Raw genomic sequence first — 12,432 nt, 5'->3', positions numbered from 1 at the left:
CAGGAGTTTGTGGATAAATGCCTTGTGCAGAAATGACCTAGATAAAACCAAAATTCATGCATGCTAATGTAAATACAGTTCTCCTCTGCACTGCCAAACGCATTCTGCTTCACCCCATCTAATACTTCTTTTTCCTTCCAAAAACAATACTGTATTTTAATATTACTGGCAAAATTGCTACTAGATGTTAAGCTAAATTTTCAATCATCTTGAAAATACAGTTGGCTAGAATGTTCATCTTCAGTGAAATCATATTTTATGTATGTTTGTTTTCCCTGTAGAGGCTTTACATGTGCTACTACAGGAGATAAAATTTATTAGGTCGTTATTTGCTCTATATGGTGAACTATGCAGGGGATAGAGATGAACAAGACTGACTTACTCTCGCTTTGATGCAGGCAGAACTGAACAGCAGTGTGGTCTGTAACCTGACAGTGTCTTATGATCTCCCTGAATCATTTCCAGTTTGCTAAATGGAAGCCTTTCTCCTCTTCCCCCTTCCCTTAAGAAAAGGCAATGAAACAAGCAACCAGTAATTCATGCCTTTAAGAGGGGCAATTTCTGAACTACTCTAGCTATGTTTAGTTTGGTTTTATTTTGGAACTCCCAAATGAGAACATTGTTGCAGTAATGCAGCTGCCGCTGTTAGCTATTCAAGTAATGATGTAATCGTGGTATGATGGGTGCTTAAGGCAGGACCCTCGTGGAGCCCAGATGTAGCAATGAGTTGTTGCAGGAGAGAAGATTCAACTACGCTCCCCAGGAGAAAGATGTGTTGGTTGTACCCAGTGGATGACAGCGATGGAGGGAGTGGGTGCAAAACTGTGAATTGGAATGCACTAAATGATGTTCTCTGAAAATGGTGTTACCTGTGAAGAGAAAGATGGAATACATACAGAAAGAACTGGTTTGAGGAATTGGAGTAATAGAAATAGGATGAAATATAGTAGTTTGGTATGATTAGCCTAAGGACTGAAAATAATCATTTCTGTATCAGCTGGATGCTTATTGGTTGGAAGTGATGGAGAATATTAGCATGTTTGTCAGCCATGGGACAAAATCCATCAGTTAATGCGGCTGCAGAAAGGGCAGCTTCAGTCCTAGGAGGTGTTGGGATTAATTATTTCCAACACAGAGAGGGGGATCAATGTGTCTATACAAGTTGCTGATTAGGCAGTCAGGCTTATCTCACAAGAGTGGACTGGAATATCCTGGTGTGTCTACTCTGACAAATGAAGGGTAAGAGCAAACATATTTGCCATCTATGAGTATATCAGGAAGAGAAACAAAAGGGAGGGATAAGAGCCAAGACAAGATCGGAAGAAGAATGAATAGATGTAAACTGTTTATGGGTAAACGTTGTCTGGAAATTGGAAAAAGGTTCCTTAGGGCCAGACCAACAATGGTCTGGAACAGCACCAAATGTAATGGGTGGGAGGGGGGAAAGCCCTAAGTAGTTTAAAGAGAGAGCTTTCAACGTAGTAGAAGAAATTGTGTAGCCTGAAACAGCCAGGGATTGGAGTGTCTGGAAGTCCATTCCAATCTTACGTGTCCTTGTCACTTCAGTAGGATCTCATTGGCCCCTGTTGCTATAGTTTCCCACCACCATCTGAGAGGCATGATACAGCTTTCTCGCTGTGTCAGTGATGGCCTGTACAGCAGCCACAGAAACAGCACTGTCACTGGCTACCACTAGATTTTATTTTCTGATGGGATTCCTCAGATGTGCACTCATGAGCTAGGAGCATTTAAAAGTCCTGTCTGAGCTCCACAACACTGCACTGGGTGTAGATAACCAGAGCATCCCCCAAGAGAGTTGGCAGCAAAAAGAAAATCGGGTCAGTCTGAAAATATCAGTAGAGCAGAAAAAGCTGAAGTGGGATGTGAGACCAGCATGTCTCTTGTTTCTTTTTTAAGAAGATTCTGTTGCTATAGCAATCCTCGCCCCGCAAGCTCATTTTATTAAAGGAAGTCCTAGAATGGAGGGCTGAATTCAGCTGTTACACAAAGTAGCAATTATTCTCAACAATCAGGGAACTTATGGCCTGGATCTGAGCCACAGGGCCTTTCTCATGAAACTAGCGGGTCAATTTTTCCAAGACCCTTGACATTCTGTGTTGTGAAGCACAGAAGGATGTCTTCTTTAAATAGTTTTTTGCATACTGTGGTATTTGGAAATATGTAAACATTCACATACCTTATTTATTCATTCTGACACAGAAACCAGTGTCTAGTTCCCAGGCTTCAAGCCAAAGAGGCTTGTGTTCTTCACAAATGTGATGATACAGTACTGACTTGCTAGTGCAAGAATAAAGACTGCTCCTGACCCACTGTCTCCCAGGCTTTCTGATCCATGGTACAGCACTGATGCCATCACTCCTTGCATATCAGCGTAGCAGAGACTACCATTATAAAACATCAATGCATTAAGCAAAGATTAAGAACATAATAATAGCTATATTGGGTCAGACTGAACCTGCATCTAGCTCGGCATCCCATCTCCAGCAGTGGCTGTGAGCGACTGCTAGGAAAGAGTGAGAACAGTGTCTGTTTCCCCATCCCCAGTGCCCTCTCTGAATCTGTTTTCAGCCTATGGACTTCTTGAGCTGGTTATGGTTTCTGTGTGTTTAATAACTCTCAGCAGATTCCTGTTCCCTGAACTTTTCCAGTCTTCCTTGAGCTCATGCGAACCTTTAGCAGCTACAGCATTCTTTGGCTAGCAGTTCACAGCTTACAGACCACAGTGAGAACTATTATCAGTTTTTTGAATCTGGCTTCTACTAGCTTCGTATGGTTCCCCCTCTGCCTAGTCCTTGCACTGGAAGAAACAATGAGCTATCTAACCCTATCTACTCCCTCCACATTTTTCATGATTTTGTAGATCTCTTACCGCATCCTCCTTCAGTCATCTCTTTTCCAGACAGAAGAGTCTGGTGTACTTGGTTGTTCCCCAGACAGAAGACATTCCATACCTTTTGGGTCATTCTTGTTGCCCTTCTCTCAAACATTTCCAATTCCACTAAAGCTTTTGTGCATGGGAAAAGAGAATACAATCTGTAGAAAAAACACATTTAATTAACCTGTTTCTAGATGAGAGCAGGTTCTTAATTGACCATAGCCTACCATTTCAGCCTCTGCAACTTCCTTTCCTTTGAAAGGGAATGGGTTTTTGCACATACCCTGGAACTAGAAAATACACAAGACATCTAAGCTTCTTGGTCCAAAGTCCTGAAAGATTTGCAAATATTGGGAATAGCTTATGTGTGTGTGGTGTGTGTGTGTGTTAGGACTTTTTGTGGGTAAGAATGAGAAATCAGCAATACCTTCAAGCAAAGCACTGATTTTTAAGGATGTAGCTCATTTCTGTGCAACTCTGAGTTTGATGGGAACATATGTTTCATTAAATGTTAGATGTGTATTTTGTTAGTAAGAACATATAGGTTTCTATAGGGCTGGATGGGATCAGTGTGGGTCTGTATAGGAAACTTGAGAATTGTGAGGTATAGAGCTGCAATCTGAACAAGAAACCCTCAAAACTTTTTTTTTTTTTCTCAGAAATATGATGTCTACCAAAAGTCTTCAGTTTGCACTAGTGGAGAAAAGTTCTTATTTTATCTGAGTTAATGACTAGTTTTGTAGCCTCCAGCAGCTCATTCATCTCTGTGTCTCTTTTATTCTCTCTGTAATATTGGATTATTACCTAGCTGTCCACCTTGCTTGGATGTTGTCCTGACTAGCTGATATTTATATGATTTAAGTTATAATTGTTATGAATGCCATTTTCTATTAGCTGGTTTGTAACATCACAAATCCTTGTGCAGGTAGTATTCACTCCCCAGTATTATTTTTCAGTCTTTCCAAGATAACTGTGCTGGTTAATAAATAGCAGAAATTCTTTTAGTTGCACATTCCTAAGATACCAAAGTGGCTAATTCCAGAGTGCAAACAAGTGGTTATTTATTTTAAGCCTGAAAACAGTGTTTGTACAAGTGCACATGAATTTTCAGCATTCTTTTTAATTTTTAAAAGAGGATTTTTTTTTTTTTTTTTTTTTTTTTTTTTTTTTTTTTTTGCTATTCATTACAAATAGAGATTCTCTGTTTAATTTGTTGGCAAAATACATACTGACCTCACCAGATCAGGATCTGTTTTGTGGCCTTAGTTCTTAAGGGACAGAAACAAACTTCGAAAAGCCATTTTTCCACTTTGTGTCTCAATTTCCTGTCTGTAAATGGGAATGAAGAAACAAATATAACTCACAGCACTTTATAAAGATAAGTCTAACTGTTTTGAAATGTGCAGTGACAGCTACAGATGAAAGACAGAGCAGAGATTGGCATGAGGCCCTCCTCTCCCCTGCGCTCGCGCCCCAGGGAGACCATGGGCCAGCAAGGCCGAGCGGCCGGCTCTCCTCCGCCTGCCTCCTGGGCCGGGGCTCCGCGGGCCGGCGCCTTTCCAAACGTGGGCCGGCAGCAGGCTGCTCGCAAACCGGTGGGGTGGAGTAAGGCAGGTGGGACAAGGAGGCTTCTCTTTCAGAGGTACAGGCAGCCGATGAGTCAAAGCTAGTGTAGTCAGCGCCTGGTTGAGCCAAAGGGTGCACGTTGCACCTCCCTGTAGGTCCTGCTGTAGCCCTCGCAGGGGAGAGGCACAGCAGAAGTGTGAATGAAAGCAAGCTAGTGCACACAGCACTTTTCCTGTTTAGGAATGGAGTGAACTTGCTTGTTTAAACAGATTTTTATGCAAATACTCTGTGTGTTTCCGTAGAGTTCAGGGGGATCTTTGTTTTTTGTTTTTATTACAGAAGACAATAAATCCATGGTCTCTATATTAACTTTTTCCATCTATGGATGCTTTTATTACTATACAAGTACTATGTTTATAGGATGTCATTATTTACTTGTACTAATTTTTTTCTCTGATTAGTAAGAAAAACAATTTCCTTCATACATAAGGTAAGTATTATCCACAATGAAGATACCAAGGATTTTTGTGTGCATTTAATTTCTTCCTTCTTTGTAATATTTTAAGATTCAGTAATATCAATATAACCATGCTACACTACAGTATGTTACAGAAATTGCTATGGGGTAAAACTGGACATTGCAGAAATAGATTTTATATGCCTTAAGATACCTGAGGCTATTTTGTATTTTTATTTGTAGTAAGGAAAAATGTATTTTTGAACCAGAAATGTTTTGTAATAGATGTATATAATTCACTTTCAGCAAACAGATTTTTTTTTTCACTCCCAGATGAAGCAGTAAGTAATCTAAACATTAAATACATGTTAGGATTTATAAATTCCTTTTGAACAGTAATCCCTTGCACACTGTGGTTCTTACTGAACATACCAGATGTAACTAATGTTTTGTGACATAATACACCTTCTAATATTTTGAGAAAAGGGAAACTATTCATAAGATTTGCTGGCACACATTTCAGGTATTTTGAGTGCTGTTTTTCTTAGCTGATATTTTGGACACTGATTCAACATTTCATTGAAGAGTTCCATAAATGGGACAGATGCACCAAGTTATCCAGAAGAGGTGCTAAAATAATCCAGCCCAAGAAGGTAACTGATCTGTCCTTCCCACCTGTCATGGCAGATTTCCACAAAGAGAAATCTCGCAAAATCCTCAGTACCTTAAAAACTGTGAGTGCCATGGCTATCTGGTAAAATTCTGCTATTTTTTCCTCACATAAGACTCAGTGATCTAGTTCAGGATCCTTTTGCTGCTTTTCTACAATCATTTTCGCAGTTGATTTCATCTTTCATGAAAAGGTTGTATTTTACAGCTACAGCCATAACTTAAATTTCAATATGATACGAATATTCTGAAAGGGCTATTCATAAAACTTTTGTAATCATAGACTCCTAAATGACTTGATAACAGCATAACTTGCTTGTTCCACTTGTGTAGTTTGTCAACAGTCTTGGATTCATAGCAAATAAATAAGTTTGGATAGTGTGGCTACAGGTGTTTTGTGGTAATTTATGTCATATTCATTAACAAAGTTAGACTAGAGAACTTCGGTGTTTTAAAATTAATTGCATAAAGGTGTATTCAGAAATTTATTTGGTCCTTGTTATACCATTTTCTAATGGTAGGAATTATGTAGAAAAAAATTTTGAAATTAGAAGCATAATTGTTATAGTCACTTAAAATTGTCATATTATGCAAAATAGCTTTTTATATATGCATGAAGTCAGTATTTCTGAATAGAGTTTAAAGCTTTTCACTTTGCTGAAGTAAAACCTAGATTGTATGGGTCTTTACCATCCATTTGCATTATTATCTTCTCTCGTTTCAGCATGCATACACAACTACAGCCATAAATGGGACAGATTTTTGTACGTCAGCTAAGGATGCTGTCTTTATTTTGGCAAAGAATTCTGCTAAACTTGCATCCATTAGCTGTTTTGGAGGTTTTATCATATTTCTAGGAAAGGTAAGAGTAAGAAAAGTACCATTCTGTAATAATGAAGTGAAAAATTCAGGTCCGATTCTCTTTTCTTATACCCAAAGTAAATAAGGCTTACCTTTCTTGAACTCAGTTTTGTTCAGGATTTAAAATGAGTTTGGGACAGACTGTAATGTGTGAGGTACTTACTCTTTTTCACAGTCTTTACTCAGGTATTCAGTTGTATTACAGTAGTGTCCTTGGCCCCAATCTTACAGCTCCCCTTGCACTGAGGCTTTGGTAAACACATGGTAAAATATTGCCTCTGCCCTACAAAATTTACATCCTTAACTGAGCACAAAGCATGACACCTACATGATGCCAGTAGTGCCAAATGCAAGATGTGCTGTTAAAATACTAGCTGTAATGTATTTGCCTTAGGTTTTTGTTTGTTTGGTTTTTGTGAAACATTACTACACGATCAATGAGGCTGCATTTCTCTCCCCTCGCCCTTTACAGGTGTTTGTTGTATGTTTTACTGTTTTTGGAGGATTGATGGCATTTAACTACCATCGTGAGTTGCAAGCTTGGGTAGTTCCTCTATTGCTGGTCGGATTTTTTGCCTGCATGGTATCCCACAGCTTTCTGTCTGTGTTTGAAGTGACAGTGGATGCCCTGTTCCTTTGCTTTGCTATTGATATAGAAACAAATGATGGATCCGCAGAGAAGCCGTACTTCATGGATCAGGAATTGCTGGTAAAACTCTGTAATAGCAAAGACATTTGAGTGGTTATACGCTTTGGGGACTTTTTCTTTGCCAGAGACCCAGTAATTTGAACCCACGACCAGTGCCATTTCCAGTCCAACATCTTAGAACAGGATGGGCTCAGGGATACAAATTATATGTGAATTTATAAACTGAAGTAAATGACTGCCTCTGGCCCTTGTGTGTTAGCTATGATTTGTTGCCTTCTCTTAGGCTATACCCTGTAAGTGATGGCTGACTTTTTATGGCTTGTTAAATATGTTGCTGGTACTTAAAAAAAAGCTGAGGTAGCTGCAGAGGCTTATCCATGATGTGTCCTAAAATTAGATGTTTATATCTGTTGTGACTTACTGTACAGCAAGGAGCAAAAATAAGGAACAAGGAGCTCTTGTCACCAGCAGCAGGTCAGGCATCCATCCGTATCCTGTGGATGCTGTAGTTTTGAACAAACTTCATGCAAACTTGAGTTGCTCTGCTACATACATATACAGATGCTTTTGCCAGTTTAGTGTCTTAGGTCTCCTGATTAAATCCTTCTGCCTCTGTACGGATTGTTCTTTCTCTTTACCTTGATAATTACTGTATTGTATTACAAGCATTTCCATGGAGAGTTATTGCATAGTTAGTAGTGATGAAGAGCTCTTTAGCTGAAGCTGTACCTGAAGTGTTTGAGTGTACACATGCCTTCCCTTTCATATGAAGGGAATGGTTGAAGATGCAGATGTTCTTTCCTTTCATGCTATTTTTTGCTAGTTCTGTCTTTTCCTTCATGAACCATGTGACAAAGAAAGTGCTAGTGATTCATGAAAAACAAACTCAGGAGCCAGAATAGCTCAGGTAATGTGAATCTTCTGGATGGGTTTCGTCAGGGGCAGTGTCATAAGAACTGTTTTTTTTGTTTGTTTTTTTTTTAATGCTGTTGTTACATTCCCTGTAATGTTCTTAGGATTCTATTTAAAACAAAAAGCAACAAAAAAAGCAGCCAAAAGATAGATAACCCTTTGTACAAAGAGAGCAGATAGTTATTCTTTGGCCTTGATTCAGAACAGTACTTAAGCACATGTCCTAAATAGCAATATGTTACTGAATGGAAAACTCTGAAGCCTTGACCTCTGTTCTTCTCCCTCTGTTCTGCCAAATGCTAGAATACTTCTCAAGCCAATTCTTCTTCACGAAACAGTCAGAGGCTTCTCTTTCTGCATATCCAGATTTTGTAGTTGCTGTTCTTTAACTCTGATCCTAATTTCTTGTGGTTAGCCATGCCGCAGGGGCTGGGGTGAAGAGAGGACTTCCCACAGCACAGGGGAGAGGAGTTTTCCCTGCAGGACAGGCTGCATAAGCTTTTATGGAAAAATGTGGTGGTGGGGGGGGAGCACATCCAGAACCCTCCTTTGCATGTTTGAGGTACATCTGCTCATGTAGCCCAGAACTTGGAGTTTCCCAACACGTGAAGTTGTCTGACATGGGATTTCTGTGTTACAGTCAGGTGACAGACATCTGGGGGTGGAAGGGGGAGGCTCTGGGGCCCTCAGGATGTGGACGGCAGTGGGTGGAGAACCGAGTGAGTGACTGCAGACAGCCGAAGATTCCCTGATGCAGTAGGAGACATAACACAGATTCTTGATTCAGCCTTCTTCCTGATTGCTTTCATTACCCTTGCAGTCTCTGCAGAGTCCCTCCTGGTATCAGTGTCATCCAGCTGGGGAACAGCTAACTTATGTTTCGTAGCCTCAGGCTAATTATCTTCCTTTACCAGATATTTTTATTTACATAATGGTTTGCATTTCCATATGATCTCACTCAGATTTTTGCTTGTAGACCTTTGCGAATCAGAGTAACAAGTTAACAGAAGGGCAAAACCACAGAAGCATGAAACCCTTCCAGGACAATGAAGATGGGACAGAGCTCCAACCTATGGTGAGACAGGAGTATAGGCTGTGTAATTTATCTGCCAGCTAATGTGTTGTTCGCTTTACATCCTGAGAAGAAAGGATGTAGATGTTGTGTATCCTCTGATGTCTCACAGCAACCAGCATGCCTGAACCCAGACTCCTGTTTTTCTTTCTATTGCTTTCCCTCCTCAGGAAATCCTCTGCTCATGCAAAATGGGTGGGTCAAACACTTGTACTCATCCTTCTTTCCATTCCCCAGTGTGCCTAGCAGAGGAAGAAAAAGATCGGACAATGGCAAAGTGGTTGGGAGAGCAACCCTATCTAGGTGGTCCTTTACTGGCATAGCGGCGCTTTGGCATGTTTGCTATGGGGAAGTCAGAACAGTTGTAGCCTGCTTGGTTTTATGCTGCAACTGCTGAGGTTCCTGAGCTGTAAGATCAGCACTTTAGATGTCTTCCCTCTTTTTACAATTTTTTAATTTTTATTTTTTATAATTGATGTATGTATTTATTTGCTCTGTTTTATGCTGGGGTAAAAAAGCTGAGATGCCAGAAGGGAGTGTTCCCCTGCACTCAGACTGGCAAAAGTCCTGAGAGTAAAAGCTAACTGACTGACATCTGCAAAGATATTGCAAATTACCCAACCTGAGGAGCTTGGCATCTGGGATGATTTTCCCCCAGCATTGCAAGGTGAAGCCAGGGCTGCCGGAGAAAGATTCTGCGGCAGCATCTACTCTGGCAGCTACTCCTGCTTGATTGTGGCTCACAGGAGTGTATAATATTTTGGTGATTTTTTCTTGATCTGCTTTCAAGAGGTACCAGGCTCTGGCATACTCTCACATCATCTTGTGGTATAGGCAGTTGGGCTGGAGAACAGTTTTAGTCTACTGCTATAGAGAAGGATAGTTGTACTTGACTTCTTCAATGTTTGGGTCTGTTGTTGCATTTTTCAGTACTTTTTTGACTAGAACAAACCAGGGTCTTTCTATCCCCTGAGAGAGGATCCTGGATGTCAGACACAAAAGACCCTTAATTATTTTCCCAGTTTACTTCTGTGAGCATTTAAATGCTGTAATAAGACTAAGGCTACGCATTATTTGACTGCTTTTTTCCTTTTTCTCTCTTTGTAGACTTGAATGGGAAGTGCACCAGGAAGTGTGAGGGCAGAACAGCAACAGCAAAAGCAGTTGCAGGAAAGAAAGTAACAATTACCAATACTCTGGGACAAAATAACTATTAATTCTGTAAAATCCTGTTGTACCTTCTGCACTGGTAAAAATGGCACACAATATGTTTTTACAAATAATGTATTTTGTATATCAGCATATCTGATTTTTATTAATATTCCTATTATGATGGTCTACAAAAGCTGTTAATAAACAAATCCCCTCTAAGTTTCTATGGTGTCAGACTAAAAATACTGAGTTGACAAGATCATAGAATTGCCCTTTTTATCTTTGTGGTGTGTCAGATAACATGCTTTTTACATGTTTCTCTGAGAAAACTGGGCTAGTGATCCCTGGATCAGAAACTGTAGAAACATTTTACACAGATAGAGGAGGCACTCTGAGATGACTGTTTCCTATCGATTCAGTATATCTGCACAAGCCAGTGCAACCAATTAAGGAACAGTACTGAGTTCATTGATGGAAATTCTCATTGAAGGAAATGATAGTCAGGATAATTAATGGTCATGAGGTAGGTGGTCTTCCTTTAAATTATACTCTTTTGGGAATGATTTTAACAAGTTAGGATCATAAACCATCAGCTGGCTCCTCTCCAAAGGGCAGGTGAGGAATAAATCTTCAGTTTGTAAATGAAAATAAAGAGCCACCTTCTTGTTGCAGTTGAAAAAACAGAGGAGGCAGAAAAATTTATGTCTGGATATAGTAACTTAAAGCTTGATGAAGAAGTAGCAAGGTGCAGAGTATCTGGACAGAAATGAGATAAAAGATATAAATGAGATAAATGATAAAAATAGTACTTTATAAGGAAATGTTCCAGCATGGATGTGAAAATACACTGTGTCATGGAGGAATGTAGAGAAGTGACTGATAGAGCTCTAGCCAGAATAAGGACATGCTAAGTGTAGACCACTTTTAAAAGTCCTCAACAAGAGTCTTTCAGCATTCTGTGAGCAATTTTGAGGTTTGTTTAAACTTTGTACTTGGACTCTGGTTATGCGTGTTCACAAGGTCCAGCTCATTCTGGGTATGGGGGTGATTCTAGATTTATCAGTGGAACATGATTTTATCCTTTTTTCTTCTAAAGCTTCTTTAAATCTTTAAAGAGTTTGAGATGTAGGATGACTCCAACCAGGGGTTTCAATAAAGTACGCATCAGTGTAGGAAGTGGGACATTACTGCAGGCAAGTGACTCATCTTTGCTGCCATAATGAACTAAACACTGTACCTGATCACCTGCTGTTGTACTAGTTATCTGCCAGGGAATGCTCAGAGGAACTTGGTCCCTATTCTTTGTTTAATTAACTTTTGTCTACTTTAATTAAAGAGCCACTTCAAGAAGTTGAGGCATATGGAATTGATGAAGAGAGAAAAGAAAGGGATTAGTTACTTTCTTCCTGGCAGGTGAAGTTGATCATCTATTGGCTGTGACTCGCTACCTCTCATTATTTAAAACTGGGCCCTTGGGTACTTTTGGTACATGAGCTTGTGGAAACTGTGATAACTGAAAATTGTGCTGAATGCCCAATTGCTCTCTAATGCTGAGAACGCCTGCCAGATCTGGTACTTACAGAGAGGGGCAAAATTTTTCCTCCTAGACAGGTCCCAGTAAGATTGGTTCTGAAGTAACAGTATCTCCACAACCTAAAAGTGATGTTTGCCAGTTTACAAAGCATGTTAGGTTTGCCTGGGAGTTAGAAAAATCAGTTGTTATTGCATACTTTTTTTTTTCCTGTTCATATTTGATACCCACACTGCATAAGGTTTTGACCCTTGACTCAGTAAGTTTCACCTAAATGGTGGAACGGAGGGAGGGACATTTTAATGTAAGTTATCTTCTCATTTCCAGACAGTTCATATGTTGTTTGCAATTATGATGCAATGCCATTGCCTTCACTGCAGTTGCTGGGTGGAGAAAGGACTCCTAGACTCATAATATGAATTTTGGTTTGCTTTTTAAAGAAGAGAGTGGAAGTCCCAGTTAATCAGTATTTGAGTGTGTTTCATTTAAACAATGCTGCATTGACTGTAGTCCAATAGAAGTTAAACTGTGACAATATAATGTTTTGAGAGTCAGGTGTAATTTGACAGAACAATTCAGAATATATATACCTTTTAATTAAATTTTCTATACAAAGCATAGTTTTATAGCTTTCAGATGCAACATAGGACTTCTCAATCTCCGATCT

The 12,432-nt window shown here is 39.7% G+C and overlaps 1 protein-coding gene across 2 annotated transcripts in view; it reads left to right on the top strand.

Moving 5' to 3' along the window:
• The window catches only part of SLC44A3 (solute carrier family 44 member 3), a 40,608-nt gene extending 30,155 nt beyond the window's left edge, over positions 1-10,453 (top strand). For both annotated transcript variants that reach the window (XM_067300901.1, XM_067300900.1), the window contains 4 exons: positions 6,313-6,450; positions 6,922-7,158; positions 8,987-9,085; positions 10,190-10,453. In XM_067300901.1, the coding sequence (XP_067157002.1) occupies positions 6,313-6,450; positions 6,922-7,158; positions 8,987-9,085; positions 10,190-10,195 (480 nt within the window). In that variant the 3' untranslated portion in view covers positions 10,196-10,453. The remainder of the gene's footprint in view (positions 1-6,312; positions 6,451-6,921; positions 7,159-8,986; positions 9,086-10,189) is intronic.
• The last annotated feature ends 1,979 nt before the right edge of the window (positions 10,454-12,432 follow it).

The sequence above is a fragment of the Apteryx mantelli genome, chromosome 8, assembly GCF_036417845.1.
Source record: "Apteryx mantelli isolate bAptMan1 chromosome 8, bAptMan1.hap1, whole genome shotgun sequence".
Taxonomy (NCBI): domain Eukaryota; kingdom Metazoa; phylum Chordata; class Aves; order Apterygiformes; family Apterygidae; genus Apteryx; species Apteryx mantelli.
This window is presented reverse-complemented; position numbering and strand designations above follow the sequence as displayed.